General features: G+C 54.6%; 1 protein-coding gene and 1 long non-coding RNA gene across 4 annotated transcripts in view; one reads left to right on the forward strand and one right to left on the reverse strand.

The window, feature by feature from the left end:
* Positions 1-266: 266 nt before the first annotated feature.
* The window catches only part of FBLN7 (fibulin 7), a 34,313-nt gene continuing 14,004 nt past the window's right edge, over positions 267-20,575 (reverse strand). For 2 of the 3 annotated variants that reach the window (XM_019714522.2, XM_019714521.2), the window contains 7 exons: positions 18,900-19,059; positions 15,788-15,958; positions 10,261-10,386; positions 8,159-8,293; positions 7,100-7,237; positions 5,620-5,758; positions 267-4,333 (listed from right to left, as the gene is read on the reverse strand). In XM_019714522.2, the coding sequence (XP_019570081.1) occupies positions 3,961-4,333; positions 5,620-5,758; positions 7,100-7,237; positions 8,159-8,293; positions 10,261-10,386; positions 15,788-15,958; positions 18,900-19,059 (1,242 nt within the window). In that variant the 3' untranslated portion in view covers positions 267-3,960. Of the gene's footprint in view, positions 4,334-5,322; positions 5,487-5,619; positions 5,759-7,099; positions 7,238-8,158; positions 8,294-10,260; positions 10,387-15,787; positions 15,959-18,899; positions 19,060-20,575 lie in introns of all 3 variants that reach the window. The other variant, XM_074332492.1, reaches the window with a different exon arrangement.
* LOC141571595 (uncharacterized) lies at positions 13,949-17,088 on the forward strand. Its single transcript, XR_012496458.1, has 2 exons — positions 13,949-14,686; positions 15,305-17,088. It is a non-coding gene; the product is annotated as an uncharacterized LOC141571595 (long non-coding RNA).

Genomic DNA, 20,575 nt, shown 5'->3' on the forward strand with positions numbered 1-20,575 from the left:
GAAAAGTCCTAGCTGCCTTCCCATTGCTCAGGAGCCAGCAATCCAGCTGGCTTACCTCATTTCTTCCTGGTGGCTATTGATGGCCACGCCCACGTCAGCCCTCCATTCAGCCTCTCTGCCTTTCCCAGGGAGGGACTGGGATGCACTGGGCCTTCTTTGATACAGATATGAGACTCTTACATATTGTTGGGGAGAGAAAGTAGTAGGATCTTTATGGAGGAAAAACTGACCCCAGAGATACAAAAGCAAAAACACAAAAACACAAATGCACATTGCTGCACTATTTTAATAGCAAAGGACTGGAGACAACCCAGTGTCAATCAAGGGTGACTGGTCGGATGAACAATGGTATGTCCTCATAACAGGGCATTTTATAGGACAGCGTTCCGTGTGGCTCTATAGAGCGACATCCAGTATATTGAGGGGGAAGAAAGCAAGATCAGGAACATGTAAAATAGTATGCGATCATTTATCATTGGCTGACGTATATTTTTAAAAGGAAGGGTAAAATAAAAACGGTGACTATCTATGGCAGAAGAAGGCAGTAGGTGGAGGAGCATAAAATACAGACTTCTCTGAATTCAGCCCACTTTGTGGACTTGACTCGGGAACCGCATAAATCATTTACCTAATTATAAAAAAATTACAATGAAAAAAGCTGTCTCTCAAAGTGTAAGCAAAACCAAGTGAATAAGCATAACCCCGCTTCACGTTTCGGGCAGAGAGAGGAACTTCCCAGGTTGTTTTAAAACAAATTTGACTATGTCCCCAATGGCATAAACCCTAAAGACAAAAAGAACAGCAAAAGAAAAACTTTAACTGTGTTGAGTGATAGTTTTGTGATGATGTTAGCATTGTCTTTCTGGGGATTCTGAGAAGGAGGTTTTCAGGTGAGGGAAGAACAGCATTGTAGGACCAATGAGCTTTCTTTGAACCCTGCAGTCCCGAGCTGAACTGGAAGGACTAATACAAACTCATGTAGTATTTTTTCTTTAAAGAAACAAACAAACAGAAGTTAATAGTACATAGTTCCAAGCTCTGCCCACTAAAACCAAGAAACAACGAGCAAAGAAGACAGATGGGCACCCCTCGCACCAAGGTCCGATTACAGGAACCAAGGATCCCAGGGAGAAATGGGCGACCACAGGCTGGGGCCTAAAACATATGACATGAGCTTGAAACACCTCATAGTAAAGACATGTAAAGACAACTACGAAGCTGTCCAAGACCCCAGGGGTCATGTCAAAGGGACTCAGCCACCTTGAAGCAGTTCCCAGGAGCCAAAGACAGCCATGACACTTAACTGCAATGGTCTGGAATATACATATCAAGTGTATCCAAACCAAGAGTTCATCGTGTACTCAGTGACCCAAATGACTCCCGTTGGAGACTGACAAAGGGGAAGAGCCGAGGGTTTCCTCTGCCCTTTTTATACAGACCAGACCTCAAGCAAATGAAACAATTGATGAGAGGAGGTTTCACTTTATGGAGAACGGCAGCTAATAAGCACAGAGGACACACGTACACTGGAATGTTACTTGCAACCCCTGAAGGAGTCATGGCTATATCCATAGTCACCAGTGGCTGCTCAGGAAAGAGAGGTGAGAGCCCAGGGCTCCACGGGGAGGACCTAGTATGTACCTGTAGGAGGTCTTGCAGAAATAAACCTAACTGGAGCCTGATCGAATCTCCAGATATAACTGCTGGCATATGAGAGACAGAGAGGACAGAAGAAATGTTAAAAGACATGACAGAGGCGCACTCAGGAAAACCCAGACGCTGAGAAATTTTGCAAGACAAATGGCCCAGCAGTCTGTCGCCTAGCAAGCCCCCAGACCCTCCCACCTCAGGCTGCAGTGTGAGAAGCAGTGCTACAGGTCAAAGGAGGCTTGAGAGGCATATGGGCAAATCACAGAGCCTGGGCCTAATTCAAACCAACAGGCGGAAAGTCACGAGTCACTCAGAAATGTGAACAATGACTGAATGCTTGAAGGGATTAGGAACTGTTGTTATTTTTATAGGTGCCTTTGGTATTGAATTTAGGTTTCAAAAGTCCTTATGGTTTAGAGATACAGGCTGAAATACTTACAGATGAAATGATGTGATGTCCAGGACCTTCAAGGTTGTCCTGGGTGGGGTGACATGAGAGGTGGAGCAAGACTGGCCACGATCGAACACAGGCTCATTATACCAGTCTCCCTGCTTCTGTATGAGTCTGCTACATGCAGGATAAAAACGCTTTAAAAGCCCCTGCCAAATTCTGTGAAACCGTGTCTCCTGGAGAGGGGTGCACATTAATACCTGGAACTACCGGCTGCTCTCACCTGGCACACATTGGAGCAGGTGGCTTCCACAGGCACGATCCACAGGAGGGGCCCGAGCACCCCAGCATTCCTGTGTGGTGCTGTGATGGCAGGTCTGTGTGGGCAAGTCACTGCTTTAGATGGGGCCTGTGCAGCATCCACGTCACACACCAGGTGAGGCGGGGCACCTATTCTGCACACCCCGACCCTCCTCACCTGCTGGAGGTGAGAGGCTTGTCCCCGGGGGCCACCCCTGTCCCCAGCAAGAAGGAGGAACAAGCACCCTGCTGTGACATCTTAATTTCAGGAACATGGACAGGCCTCTGCACTCTCCTACTGGACATTCTGCACAGGGGACTGGGTGGCTCGTCACAGCACCATTTGGAAACACAGTTTTAATAGAGTCCTGTATCAACCCAGTAAAGCAGATTTGCAGGCCCTCATCCTGTTGTTGGAGACATGGCAGCTGAGCCCATGGGAGGAGGAGAAAAGTGTCAAAGGCAACTCTTGGCTGCATCTCATTCTTCGTCTGACAAAATAAGACGAGGACAGTGTCCCCAAAACATCTTGATGTGGGCCTGCCCACTCACCTAGCAACACACCTCCTCTGCCCACTTTGTACCAAGGCAAACACAGATGTCTGAATGACATCTGCAATGAAGCCTGTCCTAGACTGACGTGTATTTGGATACTAAGACCTCCTCACAGCTGACCAGCTTCCGAGTTTTAATCTGGATAGTCTCTTCCAGCCCAGCCCCCTCCATGCCAGCCCAGCCAGTCCTGGGGAGCATTGCCCCCCTCTTCCATCAGAAGTAGAAGCCCCGGAATCAGTGACAGTTCGAGTGTCTTCATAAACTCCCTGCGGCCAGATGTTGCCTGACCAATGTCCCAGGGGCCAGACCGGATTCCCAGTGGGGGATGAGCCCAGTTGCCGTGTTTTCTTTCTTAGTCACGTATCCCAGCAGGTCCAGTCTGGACAGGAAGAGGCCCAGGTGTTCCCTCCTAGAATGAATGTGGCCAGCTCACGTTCTGGGACAAGCCAGGTGGGCAGCGAGGAGCAATACACTTTATTTCTTCAGTTAGAATCCCAGGTTGTTTTTTTTTTGAGCTGTGATTTCTCAAAAGGAAGCAATTCAGGCAGAATCTATGCTTTAATGTTGGTCTCTTGGACTAGAAGAATCTACGCGGGGGTCCCAGGTCATGCATGGCTCTCTGGTGAGAAGGCTGGCAGCATGTCACAGAGGGGATGCAGACAGGAACAGCATGCTGAGTTGTGGCTAAGGACCAACCCCCACGCCACTCGTACAGGACCCTCAGCGTGACCAAGACAATCAGGAGGGCTGACAATGACCTCAGACACACACTCATAGCGCCATTCACACCTTATTTTCTAAAGCTGCCCATTCCCCTGTAAAAGATTTCAGAAAGTTAGTGCTTAATCTAAGGGAAGGGCCCTAAAGCAGGAAACCAAAGTGATAGCAGCTTTGGGTTTGGTGGCTGCCCTTCTGTGCGGGTCCTTGGGTCCAGGTGCAGCACTGCCCGAGACACCTGGGCAGGGGTCGAGGAGGGCATATGGCTGTTGCAGTGAGTGCCCACAGCTGAGCCTTCCGGGAATAGACCTAGGCCCAGATCTGCACGTCCTGTGCCCCCTGCACCCTTAGAAGTCATATGGGGACACAAAGATGGTGACCTTGGACAAGTGGTTGGCCTGGAAGGAGCGGTCCAGGTATTCTGACATGTCAACATCCACCTCCAGCGTCTGAGGCCCCTCCAGGGTCTGGACCAGGATCAACTCCCCCGTCTGGCGGTCTGCGCGCTGCATTACAAAGTGGCCCCGACCGTTCCCACCCACGATGCCGAACCTCAGGCTGTTGGGTCCGGGTCGGCCAGGCGCTGAGGCTGTAGCCACGCGGAAGAGTGCGATGGGCGTGGTCAGATTGGAGGGCAGAGACAGGTAGTGGAAGGAGATGGTCTTGGGCAGGAGGCGGCAGGGTCTGCTGTCCATGGGGCAGGGGTTCCGCTCACACTGGCTGGAGCAGAGAGGCGAGATGTAGGCAGTCAGCCTTGGGGAGATGTGGAGGGGCCGTCCTGACCTGGCTTGTCCCCTGCCTGCCCTCTTGCAGAGGCCACCGAAGTGACCTTGAGTGACCTTTCCCAGCCACGGGTCCCTTGCCACAGACGCTGGGAGCTACAAGCAAGTGGGTGCCGCTGGCATCAGGGTGGTCAGGGAAGAGGTGCTCCCCTAACCCACCTGTGCACGTGTGCCTGTGTGTGCGTGCATGTGTGTGTGCCTGTGTGTGTATGTATGTGTGCACGTGTATGTGTGTATGCTGTTACTATAGCTTTTACAGAAAAATAAAGCCAGGGGAGATTAAATAGCAATGGTGATGTTGGTTATTCAGACCAGGCACCCCTGTATGCGTGCTGAGACCTCCCTCGGTGACTGGGATCCCAGCAGGTAGCTGACAACCTCCTGGAATATGTGCTCCACACATGCTGAACTTCACGAACACCCAGGATTATTCATTCCTGAATCAGGAAACCCTGTCTGCCTTAACCGTCTGGGGCCACGGTAGGAGCAAGGGCTTCTGATATTTCCCACCTCAACATAGATCCCCTTAAGCCTATCTGGTGAGTCACATCATCATGGTAATTAATGCAGGTCAGTCAGGGATGTCCCCACGGCTATGACATGCAGGTCCTTCTGTCCCTTGCTCACTGTCCTGGGGTCTTCACTCTCACTAATAGCTGCCGCTCTTCAGCCACTGCCTTTCTCTGCTTCTAACCTGCTGCAGCCCCAAGCATTTCAGGTACCTAAGCGTGTGAAGTCAATTCATTCTAAAGCAATGCTACCGCTGCTGTGATCTCTTTTCCAGAAGGAAATGCATGCACTTTGTCCTAGTTGTAGTTATTCTCCCTGAAAGGCCTGCCCCCACCTTCTGAAAAGAGAAAGCTCAATTAAGGGCTGAGGGTCCTAGAGGCCAAATTTTCTAGGCAGCGGAAGAGCCAGGGGGCCAACCTGTTAGCAAGGTGTGTGATGTGCTGTGTGGGCGCCAGGAGGCGATCCGCTCCCAAACAGGTGGGATATACACTTGCCCCGGGCACGTCACCCCAGGTCTTCCTTCCCCGAAGTGCCACATGGGGGTGGCCACAGTCTCATCATACTCCGTGTCAGCAGGCAGCCTGGGAAATGACGTCTGACTGCGCAGAGCTCCCGTCTCCACTAAAGGGAGCTCAGAGGAGCCAGACCCCAGACCCCGCCTCTCGTCTTCCCTGGGACACACTGGACCTTCTCCAAGAACCCTGGGGTACTCACAAGGGGGACGTCTTCACATAGCTCACATTGCCGCTGGCCTCCGGGCACGCGGGACTGACGCACTGGAAGCTACCCCCGGTGTTGACACACGTGGTCCCTCGGGGACACAGGTGCTGAGGGCTCACACACTCGTCGACATCTGAAATATAGTCACCCGTGCAGGAGAAAGGCCCCGATGTCCCCTCCATTACTCACAGGGCTCCTGGAAAGTGATGCTCCACACGTGACGAGCGTCCCACCCACTCTCATTCTCAGGGCAGGAAGCTTGGTGTCTTACCCTCTGGAAACCAGGTCCTCAGAAGTGCCGCTGCACCCGTCTGGGGACGCCCCTCCCACTACAGCTGACATGGGGCTGGGAGCGCTAAGAACTGCGCGGCCACAGCACTTCCCTCAGACCTGCGTCCTCAGCCGAGGGGTCCTGCAGGCTCCCTTCCAAGGCTGTTCACGCTCCCGTTATGATCAAATATCCAGAGCTTCTTTTACAGCCTCGTCCCATGCCCAATGCACACGGCTCCCCGTCCTTTGTACGAGTTCTCTTCTCTCTTCACGTGACTTCCTTGTATTTCTTCCCAACCCCACACAATCCTGAGTGGCCTTCATGAACACGTGTGGGGCAGGTGGATGGATGGATGATGGATGGTAGGTGGGTGGGTGGATGGATGGATGGTGGGTGGATGGGGAGATGGATGGATATACCGATAATGGCTACCTGGATGCTTTCTCACACTCCAGTCCTGATTTGCCCAGTACTGTGAACCCCAGTAGAATATCCCTGGGGAGCTGCCTCCTCTCACATTCCCACAGCCTGTGGAGGAGCCCTCTGCTCTCTCTCCTCCTCCTTCTCACCCAGCAGTTCAGAGCTATTGTCTGGGACTTAGCTGGGCTCTTTTCTGTGTCCTGTCTCCATGGGTGAGTACACCTGGGGGACACAGTTCTGCCCCTTCTCTAGTATGAGGCAGGCTGTGTTAGCAGACCCCGTTTCCCCCCAGAGACCCACTGCAGCATCAAGCCTCCAGAGACTGGGGGTGATGCCACTAGGACCTAAGTGCCTGTAAGGTGCTTCCCTTCAGCCGTAGATGCAGGCCTGCACTGTGCCAGTACCTCATGTCTCCTCCAGACTGCAGGACATAGGCACCGTCGGGCTGCTCTGCCTTTGGGTCCAGCCCTGGGTTTGGTGGCTTTGCTTAGTGGGAGGACATGACCTGGGCTTGAAAACAGTGACTCACGTAAGGTTGGGAGAGACTGCCAGGATGGTTATGCAACTTGCATTCCTATTTATGTCGGTCACCATGTAACCTGATTTGAGAGGGTCTTTTGTTGGTAGGTTTTAAAAGATTGAACATATCTGAGACTTTGGCTCCCCTAAAATCCACCACACTCCCATTCTGAGGTCCTGGCATGTCACAAGAGCAGCAAGTGAGCAGGTGTGGAGAGCTGCCCTCCAGCCCGGAGCACCTGCCTCTGCAGCAGGCTCACTCACCCTCGCAGCTCTTCCCATCCTGCAGGGTCCGGTACCCGCTGGGGCAAGCACAGCGGTAGGAACCAGGTGTGTTCACGCAGGCGTGCATGCAGAGCCGGGGGCGTGCCTCCTGCCCGTAGAGTTCACACTCATTCACATCTGGGGACAGAAGTGCCCGGCATGACTCTGGGACCCATGCGGTGAGCCCTGTCCCCAGCAGAGCATGGGGAGAGGGGTAGGCTTGCCCCCCTTTCTTCTGAGCCGAGGGTCTAGAGGGCACAAGGGATGAGTGAGGGAGCTGCTGATGCAGTCTGCGTGGCTTGTCTGTCTGTCTAAGGCTGAGGACTAAGGGGAGACCCCGCAGAACCTGGCCAAGCAGGCCCCCGGGCAGCCCAGCTCCTCGGTCTGGCTCATGGCTCCATCTCCAGGAACGGAGTAAGAGGTCTCATTTCTGCTGCTGTAAAAGGAGGCTGTTGGCACCACCTGACCAATTCTTGGGTTTGAACCACCAGTCTGAGTTGTTTTCAGAAGGAGCTTTGGTGACCATCAGGGTTGGCAGAAGTGGCCCTGTCTACCCACTAAGCTAAGCCGTGAGGGAACAGGGTTGAGCCCCAGGTGCCTGCCCACCTCCACCTGTGTGCCAGCAGAGGCTCCCATCCTCACTCCCCACCCCGTGATTCCAGCCCTGGTGGAGGGACACGGGACTCACGGGTCTTCCAGACCAGTGTGCAGGGCTCGGGTGGAGGCCCACCAGCTTCTTACTCCAGCAAGCCTGGGCCACCCTGGCTGCCTTCTCATGAGCCTGGCTCATGTCTGCATGTTAGCTCTGTCTTAGCCAATAGATTAGTACGAGCCTGCACCCCCTGCTGTGCCCGGGGTGCTGGCTGGGTGCTCAGGCAGGTGGGAGGGCGGCTGTGGGAACCCTTTCTCCTGCTGTGTCGCTCCCGCATGCCGCTCCCTCCCCTGGTGGGTGAAAGCCCCTTTCCTCTGTGTTTCCCCATGGTGTACCCTCTCAGCTGTGGGAGCCCTTCTCCCCACCTCCCCGCCCCTGTGCCCCCTCCCCGCGGGCAGCCCCCCTACCCTGACAGACGCTGTCGCCAGCCACACCGCTCAGCTGGAAGCCCGCCTCGCAGCTGCACTGCCGAGTCCTCTCTACCTGCGCGCAGCGGGGCGCGCGGCTGAAGGCGGGGTCGCCCACCACGCGCTCCGGGGTGGCTGCGAGGACAAGACGAGTTAGTACCGTCCCTGTCCCCACCCCCGCCAGCCGGATATCGCGAGGGGCCCTCAGAACTCACTCTGCAGGCGGGGAAGGAGGGACGGTGACTGAGCAAAACCTCGCGAAGGGCGCGGGACCCGGCGCACCGAGCATAGGACCGCACGAAGTTGCGGGCACGCGCTGCACGGATGGCCACAGGGACGCGAAACCTGCGATCTCACTCAGAAAGGCTTCATACACACCCAGTGCTAACAGCGTCACTGCGGTTCAAAACAGCACTTTGGGAGGGGGGAGGTCTTTGCTGTATTCTTTGTGCTTTTCTAAAGTGTCTCAGCTTTCTGTTTGTTTTTTAAGCAAGAACAGAAATCAATTTTCTAACCAGAAGGAATCCGTTTTTGAACGTTTTCAAAGGGTGTAGAGCTCTCATAGGTTTGGGGGAGATTGTAGAGAAATGGGGATAAAAGCAAGCGGACACACAGAGGACACACTGTGTGACTCCATTTATATGAGGTCCTTAGAGGAGACCGTTCAGACACAGACATAGAGGGTTGTCACCGGGAGGGGAGAGTGGGGCAATCTTGTTCACCTGCACAAAGTTTCAGTTTGCAGGATGAAAAAAGTTCTGGAGGTGGGTGCCCAACAAGGTGCATGTACTTAATGCCACTGAACACTTACAACGGTACATTTTCGGTTATGTACATTTCACCACAATAGACAAATAAAGGTGAATAGATAAAAAGAAAAGGATTTGGAGACAGGCTCCTGGCCGGAGCTGGAAAGACCCAGGCAGAGCTGGGAAGGCTCCAGCTGAGGGAGCAGGTAGGTGCACAGGATGTGAGCGTCTGCTGGGCAGCCGTGGACGCTGTGCAGGCAGGAGCCAGCTTCCGATGCACCTGCCACCCCTTCCTCCCCTTCCACCGGGATACTTCATACATCAAATGCCCGGCCTGGAGGTCCTGACAGCAGCAGCCATCAGTGTCCAGGCAGCACACTTGGGATGAAAGGCGGTCTATTTCTTTTCCCCGCCCTGTTTGTGAGTAGGAGAGGCAGTGGGGCTGCCAAGAAGGGCCTGCCTTTGGCCTCTACACAGAGAGTAGCCCCGGGACAGGAGCTGGAGGGGCCTCTGGGCTCCTGGGAGGGCAGCCTGATCCTGAGGAAGCCCCCAGTAGGCTGACTCGGCTGAACGGAATTAAGGCACATGAAGCAGCAAATCTCTGGGGGCAACACTTAAAAGTGACCTTGGGCTGAGTCCAGTGCAAGGACATCAGCACTGGCAAAGCTCCTACTCTCCAGACCCTATGCCTATCACCCGTTTCTCCTGCCCACGCTGACGCCACGCCGAGATCACACAGGACACTCCAGGCTTTTCTGGCAAAGCCGTGGGACATCTTTAGGATCTGACCTTTTTGTAGAAGACATTTTGGTTGCCTCATGGTGTGGGAATCCCCAGCCATGCCCTACATTTCCCATTGGATTTTCTGGCCATCTGCCCAACTGTCACCGTGTGCCTTCCAGACCTTCTGGCTGCAGCTACGGTGGGACTCAATGTGGATGACCTCACCCCCTGTCAGATGGCTGGTCACCCAGCATTAAAGACACTTGGCCACTATCAGTAAGTGTGGATGCGTGGGGTATGGCTGGAGCATTTGCAGGAGGTGCCCTGCTGACCTGCAGTGGAAATGACCGTGGGAAGGTGGTAGCCAGGGAAGGTCCCAGGGCCATCCCCCAGTCCTGGGACTTTTCAAGTTGCCAATCAGTCCTTCCATGTGAACTTTCTTCTATGAGAAGGGTCAAAACCCTGCTTATACAAAAGAGCTAAACTCCCTCCCCAGTATCCATCTCAGGGAACCAGAGGGATCGATGGGTGTGACACAGAGAGGAAGAGCCCACTCTCTGGTGGCCTGTGATCAGGGTCCCCCTCGCTCAGCAGCGGGACGTCCTTGCCCAGCCCCACACAGCTACATACCAGTCTGGGCCTGCTGCTGACAGCGGCTCCCAGTCCTTCCTGGGGGACAAATGCATTTGTACTGGTTGACTCCTTCTACACATGTCCCACCATTCTGACAGAGCTGGCTGGAGCACTCGCTGATGTCTAGAAAAATAAATACTTTTCAGACACAAGTGTGTAAGTTCTGATTCCAACACAAACAAAACACAAAAGTGGGTGCACTTTGTTCATCACAGTCTGACTCCAGCTCCCCCACCACCTGCTCTTCCCACTGCCCCCTCCGCAAGGGCTGGCCAGCCATCCTCCACTTGGCAGGCCAGGTGCACGGCCCACCTGGAGCTCTGCCAGCTGGAGTCGCCCAGCACCTACCTTGTGTGCCAGCACCCAGGCAGAATTGCCCCCCAACTCCACCCCTCTCTGCCAGCACCCAGGGGGAACCCCTTTGAAGGGTTCTGTTCAGGGGTTCAGTAAGAGGGAGGGAGAAGTGGCCATGAGGACGTCCAGAGATGGGGAAATGCTTTTCCTTTCTGTCCCACCCAGAACCCCTCCTGTGCTGCCAGGTCCTGTGTGACCAGGGAGTCCTGACCATGGCTCTGTCCTCGAGGTTGGAAAAGGGGACTGTCCCTTCCATGCAAACAACAGTCCTGTGGAAAGGCTATATAGAGAGATACATATTTACAAGTTCAGCAGGTTTTTCTGTGTGGTACTTTTTCTTTGCTTATTTATGCTTTTCTGTCCTCTTCCATTTTCCCACAGTGAACATTTATAAGTTTCCTAACTAGGAAAAGATGATACTGAACCCCCCACCCATCTGTGTGAATTCTGCAAACCCAGTTCCAGTGGCAGAGCTCAGGCCCCGGGGAGCAGGTCTGGGGTTCACCCAGCTGAGCACAGCCTCCTGGGAACAAGTCGGGACCATGTCCTTTCCTGCTGTGCCCACTGACAGGAAGGAAAGGTCCCTGCTCCTCATGAGAAGAGCAGCCTCGCGTGGGTGGGTTGGCAGGGACCCCTTCCCTTCAGCCTCCTCGTGACTGCGGTGTCATGTTAGACTGTGGTCTGCATTCCTTGTGGGAGGACCCAGACCACGCAGATGCTGCCTGCCCTGGGAGGAGCCCATCAACTTGCCAGTAACCTCAGCCTGGCTGCACCCTCCATTCACTCTGTTTTCAGCCGACTGGCTTCCAGGAATGTGTCTGGAACCAGGGCACACAGAGCCACAGGGCTTGGAGTTCCCGTTTGCGCCTGCAGTCCAGCCCCATCATTCCTCACGGGTCGACCGCAGGGCCATGAGGTGGGCACAGAGCCCAGATGCGGACACTGGTATCTTTCAGTCTGGCCCCCATAGGCCCCCAGCTGAAGACACTGGGCCTGGCCGCACCTGGACGGTGGGTGGGGGCGGCTGCAGGTTGTGCCCTAGGACCCTGGGCGCCTTCTCCTGCCTGGATCTCGGGGCCCAGGGTTTTCGTTTCTTTACAGGCTCCACACAGACGCTTTCTTCCTTATCTTGATGGGCCGTCAGAGGCATGCGGTGGCCCGGTGCCCTGTGCTGGCACCTCTCTGTGTCCTGATGGAAGTATACTTTTCATCACATCGTGTCTGTCCCCAGCAGTGGCACTTAGTTAATTAAATGCATGGTGACTTTAGAGCTGTAAAGAGTGCCCTGGAGAGGCTGTGGGGGGGCTGGCAAGCCGGAAGCACGGTGGCCTTACTGTCCCCTCCAGCCAAACTCAGTGTTTCACATACGTGTTCTTATTCCTTGTCCTTTTCTTTCCAATTCTTTCTTGTCTCCTGTCATCTCATTTCACACTTCCATTTCTCCAACCACCTCGTTTCTGAGGTTTTCTAAGTTTAATTTATGCCGTCCTTCATAGCTTTCACATTTTAAATATTTCTTGCACCTGGCTTGGAAATATTTACAGCTTCCACGTGTTTGATGGGCAGGTCTCGCTGGCATTTCTTCATCGTCTGTAGACTTTACTCTGTTTTTTACAATAGTGCATCCAGGGCTCTCTGTTACTCATACCCAGGGGACATGGCTTTCCCACACAACTTTTCTAACACCAGGCCCCCAGTCTCCCAGTTCTGTTGTTTTCAATGTGGCTCAGCTCAGACCCCTTCTAATGCCCCCATTTCTCTGCCATTTCTACCAATTTTCCTTTTGAGGCTCAATATGGATTCTCCTCCTGTAGTGTCTCCAATATTGGGGCTTGTTCTGAAATGTTCTGAGAGTTCCTAGGGGCCAGACTGCTCCAGACATGGAAGCTTCCTATTGAACAAGTGAGCCCACACCTAAGACGGACCCCAGGAGGCCGGTGCTGACACAGAGCCTAAACAAATGATTAGATTTTAAAGGAAAAGAAATCCTTTGGGCATCACCCAGACAAATGACCAAGATACTCCTGGTGGCGGTAAGAGCACCTATTAAAATGGAAGACATGGGAGAATGCATTAAGACACTCAAGGAAAGAAATGTGAGAGAGGAATTTTCAGAGGTGTGATCAAAAAATATGGTGAATGTTTAAATTTAAAAAAAATTATTCCATTATAAGACATATTGCTATTAATCCCCCTCAAAATACTCCTCCTTGCTTTGAACACACTTATCCCATCATTTTTGCCACTTTTTGAAGCAGCTCTGGAAGTCCTCTTTCATGAGTGTTTTTACTTCATCCTCCATCATGACGATGCTCAGTGTCACACATCGCTTCTGGTGTATGTCAATTTCTGTCAAATGAAAACATTCTGGTGTGTCCGCATCCACCTTATTCACCAGATCTGGCACTGTGCGACTTCTGGCTCTTTCCTAAAGTCAAAATGACCATGAAAGGTAAACGTTTTTAATCAATTCAGGACACTGAGGCAGCCACAACAGCACAACTAAAGACACTCAGGAAAGAGGACTTCCAGAACTGCTTCAGAAAGTGGCAAGAACGTGTTGGAAGCGAGGGGGAGTATTCTGAGGGGATTAATGGTAATGTGTCTTTTACTGTAATACTTTTTTCTTTTTCTTTTTTTTTAACCGCGCAAGGGATGCCGGGCGGCCCGTGCGTGACCCTCCCCCGTCGCGGTGGGGGGAGGCGCGGGCCCCGCTAGGCCAGAGAGCGTCGCTCGGGGCCCCTCGCCCCACGGAGCGGAGGGGCCCCCTGGGCTGGCCAAACTGACACGCGCAGACGAGGGGCGGCGGCTGGGGGTGCGGTACCCCAAGGCACCCTCTTCGGCTCGCTAGAGAAGGCTTTCTCACCGAGGGGGCATCGCCCCCGACCCGGGACACGCCCCGTCGGGCACGGGCCAGAGCGCTCGGACGCCGGCGCCTGGGGTTGGGGGTCTGCGGTACGGGTAAGAGGGAGACGGACGACGGCCTCCGCGAACGGAGGCCTCAGGCGGGAGCACAGCGCGCACAACGACACGAGGGCGAAAGACGCCGTCGTCCACGAGTAGCGTGAGCGCGCCGCACACCCCTTCACAGACAGCCAGCGGCCGGAAATTCACCGGCCCCGGGCCGCCACGACCGCCCGCGCGGCACCTGCCCCCAGCAGCGTGGGGACGGGTGAGACGCGGCACGGCGCCCGTCCGAGTCGGGCCCCGAACGCCAGACGCGAGCAGGGGGCACACGACGAGGCACCCGCCGCCTCCCCGCGAGCGGGGAGAGGGAGAATGCCTCCTTCCCTCCTTCGACCTTACCGACTCGACCCCCGCACACACTTGACCGGGATTGACCCGACGGGGCCGCCGGGAGCGGGAAGCGACGCCACCGACTCGGCCTCGGGCACCTGAGGGACGACCTGGAACGCTCCAGGGGCACCACCAGAGGGCCGGGCGAGGCGCGCAGGGCGCGACGGCGGGACGGCCCTCCCCGCCGCGGGGAGAGCCGCAACGCGAGACACGGCCGAGGCCGGGCGGAGAGTGTCCGCTGCGTCAGGAGACCCCTGGCCCCGCCGGCGCCGTGAGGCAGGAGGCGGGGGGGAACGGGGTCGGGCCGGAGTCCGCACCCCTGCCTTCCACACACCGCCATCGGGCGGGCGGGAGAGGCGAGGGGCCCGGTCCCATTCGCCATGAATGTCCGTCCCTCGTCTGGCGCGGCTTAGGCCCGGCCCGGGAGAGCGCGACGTCCCCACATCGATTGTAATACATTTTTAAAATGTAAACATGCGCTGTATTTTGTGATCATACCTCGTATGTCCAATCACAATGACACCCAGTGCTAAAGCTGCACACTTTGTGAAGTGTGAGAACTCAGGGCATCGCCCCTGGGTTCCTCTGGAGAAACCGACCGCAGAGAGCTCTGGTGCAGACCGCGGTGATGTCACCAGGGAGCAGCATGATGGGACAGAGGACGACTGCAGGGACTGCCTGCCAGAAGGCTATACTGCTGTCCTGCCCAAGCAACAAAAAAATGTCACCTGAGTTGGCCAAGGCTCTGGAGTCAACGGCACAAACTTGTAAAGTAAGTGAGCCCTGGGGGTGACCCACAGCAAGCCAACAGCAGTCAACATGGACGTTTGGGGAAGCAGTTAAGACAGTGTGTCCTTTGGGTTCTCATCACAAGGAGAAACCTTTGTTTCTTTTCTGGTATCCATATGAGATGATGGAGATCTTCCAGGGTGCAAGGTGAATACAGATACCAGTATGTCCCCTGGTGTGTCTACATGTCACATGGCTTCTGTTCCCAGCTGGTCTGAGACCCAGCTGGTCTGAGACCTGGCACCTGTAACCACCCTTCAAACTGTGTAGTTCCCAGGAAATGGGAAATGAAGTCTGGACCCATGAGAGGGGCTGGTTGTCCCGTGCTTTATAAGTCAACCCACGCTCGTCTGGACAGACGTTCCTGTATGTTTTCAAGTTATGTATGCATTCAAAGTCTTCTTTCTGCCGCTCTTCTAAACCTACTTATTTATGTAATATTTGCATTTCCCCTTCTACTCTTGGGCTGAAATCATGGACCTTTTGCCTAGCAGACGTCCATGAGCCCTGTCCTGAAAATGACTGGTGTGTCTGAAGTTGTGATGCTATGTTTTAAAAAAGCCAACATGTGATGCATGCCAAGTCTGCTTTTCCTCGACAGCAAGAAAGTAATGTTTTCAAGCCCAGCACAGACAGAAGACAAGCTTGTCATGCCTCCTCTCACACAATGGTCTCTCCTGGGGTCTGTCCAGACCAAGTCCCAAAACAGACACGAGGGACACCTGTGGAATGTCCTGGACCCCGCAGGTCACCAACAGCCTCGCAAACAAACTGCAGCTCTGGAAGGGAGCAGCCACGGGGCACATTTCCATGCAGTGCCTCCGTCAAATCCCTCCCTCCACCGGCAGGAAGAGCAGAGTGACTATTGAGGACCAGACTCTGGGGTCAGAGTATCTGGGGGTGAGTCAGCTCAGCCTGTCCTCCGCTGTGTGGCTTTGGGCAAGTTGCTTCACCTATGCCTCAGGTCTGCAGTTGGGGAATGGTGGAGAAATGAGGCAGAAAGTGTCTCAAGGAATGGCCCTTTGTCCCCAGCAATACCCTGTTGGGCTGTGACAGGTCCAGTGGGAGTGGAGGGGGGACCAACCTGTGCAGTGGGGTTCTGCCCCCGTCCACGTGCCATTGTGGAGACACACCACGCTGCTGGGCCCAACCAGCTGGAACCCGGGGTTGCAGGCGAAGTGGACTTCATGGTCCACTAAGTACTTGCTTCCAAACTTCCTGCCATCCGGAGGGGCCTTCAGAGCAGGACAGGTCACTGCAGGGAGAAAACGGACGACCACAGCCCTCAGACAGCACTGTCAATCACCAGGCCTCCAGTCTTCAGGCCTCTGCTGAGTGCCTCCTCCAGGCTATGCATCGGGCTGCACCATTTTAAACGCTGGGTCTCACTGTGTCCTCATAGCATGCTTGGCCATGGGTGACAGCTGCCTGCTTGGCCATGGGTGACAGCTGCCTGCTTAATGAATGACGAGAGGCTGAGTGCTGTGTGAGGCCACTGCAGGGGAAGGTTGGGGTGGGACTCCCACAGCTGCACTGACCACCCACCCCTCTGTCCCCTCAGACCTCCGCGTGGGGCTTAGCCCCACCTCCAGGCCTGGCGTCTGCTCCTCCTGCTGGAATGTTCTCTCCACAGAGTGCCCCAGCCCTGGCTCCTCCTCATTGACATGAGTCTCCACAGCAATGCCGCCCCCTCCCAGAGAGTTCGCTACCACCAGGATTCACTGAAACTTCCTGGGGCACCTGTGAATCCTTTTGCTTCCTTCCTAGAGTGGTGACCACTGGGGGCATCTTGTTTGTTTCCACACCTGGCCTGGTCCCTGCTGCACGCCTGGCCCAGCCAGCACTGGCCCCAGTGAGCACCCAGTCAGTAATCCTCGAACACATGAATGAATAGCAAACCATCAATTGTGTTCTTACTGTGTGCCAGGCACTGTGCTAGTGACCAAGACCCAGCTCTCAGGGTCTTCTGGCAGGGCAGTCAGTTGATGACCGAGACCCACAAGCAGGTGGCAGAGTGAGCTAAGAGGTGAGAGTGTCCATCGCAAATAGAGTAGGAGGCAGTGCTGGGGGCACAGCAAGGGGTGCAGCCACGCATGTGTCGGTCAGGGCAGCTCTCACTGGGCCAAGAGTTGAAGACGATGGAGGCATAACCACACAGAGTCGGGGAGGACAGAGGGGACAAGCCAGTGCCAGCAGGCCTGGCAGGTCTGAGGAATGTCAAGGGACCACCATCAAGGGGGAAAGGAGTGGCGTCTCCTTGGGGTGAGAAATCTAAAAACCCTCAAAAAACCAGATGGGGAAACTCACAGGTAAATCATACCTGCACACAGTGGGTGCTCAATAAATGTTAGTGGAATTAATGAATAGACACAGATCAATTAAAAATCAGTTTGCACTCATTTCCCAAATGGGAGCCAAAGACCTCTGTCTGGTGGACGGTGTGCCCCGTGGACGACGTGCCTGGTGGACAGGGTGTCCCACGGACGGTGTACCCCATGGACAGTGTGCTCCGGAGCTGCTGCATCACCATGAGCACCTCCCAGTGAGCACAGGCCACCTTCCACAATGAAGTTAATGCATAAGGAATGAGGTCAGCAGGGCCGCAACCCTGGCGATGTGGGCTCGCGAGTGGAAAGAGTGCCTAGACAAGCCCAAAGCTGGTCTGTTGTGACGGTCTCAGGAAAGGAAGGCTGGGAAACAGAGGGAGCTACTTAAGACAGAAAGAGGAAGGCTGAGGCTTCTGTGGGATGAGAAAGTATTCTTCCCGACGCCCAGCAAATGCCCTTTAAAACAAAAACAGCAAAAGACAATTTTCCCACAACCTGCAGCTTGGTCTGGGGTGAGGGTACAGGTCCAGTCCCTGCCCTGCGGCGGGGATCCTGGCAGCTGCTCGTGGCTATGTCCAACACACCGAGAGACAGAATGCAAGGTGGCAGTTGTTTACAAGCAGAATTGGCCACTTAAAAACATTCTATGTGGTTCAAGGAAGAAAGCCCCTGAATCTGGGGCTAAGGAGATTTATGATTTAACAGTTCTTCTGTCTGTCAGCACTAGTAGACAGAGCCTCTGACACAGGCAGCCAGTTCTATAAATGACCTCTGGTCGGTTCTTCTTATAAACTCCCAGGAGCTACAAGCTGCTCTGACCCCATAAACACAAAGAGGGCCTAGGGGTTGGGCCTCCAGCAGGAAAACAATTCCTAGATCTGGGACCTGCTACTGCTAACTCACTTCTCTTGGCCTCAGTTTCCCTGTGTGTGGCCAAAGGGTAGACATCCTGCCTGATTCTTGGTGGTCCTGCTGTGACAGCCTGCAGGACTGGGCCCCGTGGTGCCTGGGAATGTATTGGAGGTCTGGCTGGAGGTCCAGCTCTGCCCTGAGAAGCCAAGAAATCAGAAGTCAGCCGTTGCCTTTGAGACTCTGGGTTTGACACTATCACCTCTGGAAAGGTGGGAAATCCAGCGCTTTCCCTAGGAACTTCTTGTCTTACCACCAAGAAGACCCTCCATAATGAGTCTTCCATGGGTAAATGATGTCATATACTCCATAGGCTCAGGCCTTAAAGCACTAAGACCGCCCCTGCCCTCATCACCCTAGCAGAGGCCGGAGGAAATCATGCCGCCCACATCTGGCCCTTGGCAGAGTGAAAGCCATTACTGGGATAAGCGGGAGGATGCCTGAGTGTCTGTCAGAGCACACCCACTGTAATGTCACGAGACAGACGGACCTACACTCAGCAGATCTCCTGCCCGCCCCACTGGCTCTAATGAGGACTGCTGCTGGAGGCCTAGTGCTCACTGCGGCCAGTGTTGTTCATGCACCCAGTGTACCACACTGGTGTGGATGCAATGGTGGGGACGCTGTGTGTGTCCGGGGAGGGTATGTATGTGGGAACTCTCCATGCTTTCCACTCAATGTTGCTGTGAACATAACACTGCTCTAAAAAGTAGTCTGTTACATTTTTCAAAAACCCAAACTGGAGCCTTGGCATCTAGCTGGGTGGGAACAGGGCAGAGAGAAGCAGGTCCTGCTCTGAAAGTGGTGTCTCTCGACGACTCTGTGATGACAGCATGCAGATGTGAGCACTGTGAAGCCTTGACTGCAAAGTCTAGGAGGAAGCGAGTGACCAAGGGGGGAGGGACCACAGGCGAAGGATCTGAGTGCCCTGTGCCCAGTGGTGCGGGCGTTGGGACCTACCTGGGGGTGCGTCGGGGCCCACTCTGCTCGCAGAGCCCTGCAGCGCGGCCAGCCGGCTCCTCATGCTGCGGACGCCCTCAGCGAATCGTGTCTCCTGGGTCTTGAGCAGCTGCTGCAGCTGGCGGATGGCCGTGAGGAGCTGCTGCTTGTTCACACAGTTCTGGGGAGAGAAACATCACCACACACACACTCACTCTGGGTGTTCAGAAGCCGCCCAGACCCCGGGGCCCAACAGGCAGCATGAACGTGGCCTCGGGGATGGGCCGCTGCCCAGAGCTCCCGCCGGCTGTCAAGTGGGGTCGATGGCCCCAACCACCTATCTCATAGCCCCAGTTCCCCCTCCATGGAAGCAAAACCCCCACGTTCAGGGTACAGAGCAAAATGGATGATTCTAAATGATTGGGTGGGGTGAGCAATGATGTGTCCCCAAGGGCCTGTGATCAATCGTCTGTTACTCCTACATGCTCCCTCAGTCTTCACTGAATAACGCTGTGAATGTGGGCCCTGGTGAACTCTCCTTTCTTCCTTGGAGGTTTTTAAAAGGACATGAGTGACAAAACCTACAAAACAGGCAACACAGGAATGCCCCGTGGTTCCCATGCTTTTAAAAATGTAACTGGGCAACTAAGAAAAAAGCTCAGTGCTCAGGAAGCGTTCAGTGGCAGTCAACACGCAGCTCTAGTGATAGTTTCAAAACGGGCTGGTGCTTGTTCCAATAAAGACTAACTTAAAGCGACACCCAGCTTCCTGCTTCGTGACAAGAATCTAAGGATTCCAGTCTCCATTGCCTGTAAAACGCAGGACATGACGAAGAGGAAGGGGGGCCGGGCAGGGCCTCAGTCGGGGGGTCACTGCAGCCTGTGTATTACCTCAGCAGGCCGCGCCTGACCCTGTCACCTGCTGTGGATGAAGGAGAATGTCCAAAAGATAATGACAGTTATCTCTTGGGACAGGCTTATGGATTGTTCTTCATTTTATTTTTTATACTTAATTTTTTTCTATAATGAGTATCAGTTTTATCACTTAATCCTTTTCTAAAAGGGCAGCAGGGCAGCTAGGAGTCATGGGGCTTCCAGCCTGACCAACACAGTGGGAACAGGCCCCACCGATGTCCCAGGGAGGCGTCCGGCCACCCGCTGCACCTTGGAGACTTCGCCAAACAGATGAGTCACTGGCCTGATTCCACAGCTGCTTTTGACGAAGCTGAATCCCTAGTTGCCCCTGGAACTCACCAACCAGTGGGGGTTCCTTGGCCTTCACCCTGACCAGGACCTGACCAGGGCCTGACTGGGCCTGGCCCCAAACACAGCTCCTGGGAAGAGAAGCTTTGTTTCTGTCCCTTCTTCCTCCCCGCTCCACCCCATGTGGTCCCTCCCACTGAGGCCTGGGCCCCCCGGGCAGTGGCCTCCTACAGTCCCCTACCTGCCCAGCATGCATAGCATAGCCATGCCACCCAGACTTCATTTCCCACATCCACGTCCCCACCCTTAAAAAAAAAGAGCTGCTTTTATAGATGGCCTCATGGCTTAGGTGTGATTTACATTTGTCAAGTTCACAGTTTACAAAGCTCTCTGTAGGACTCCTGGCTGCAGCAACCCTCCAAAAAAGGCCTAGGATTGTGTCTGTCACAGATGAAGATACGGAGGCTGAGAGCCCAGCTGACTTCCCCACCCCCA

This window comes from Rhinolophus sinicus, linkage group LG05, assembly GCF_036562045.2.
Source record: "Rhinolophus sinicus isolate RSC01 linkage group LG05, ASM3656204v1, whole genome shotgun sequence".
Taxonomy (NCBI): Eukaryota; Metazoa; Chordata; class Mammalia; order Chiroptera; family Rhinolophidae; genus Rhinolophus; species Rhinolophus sinicus.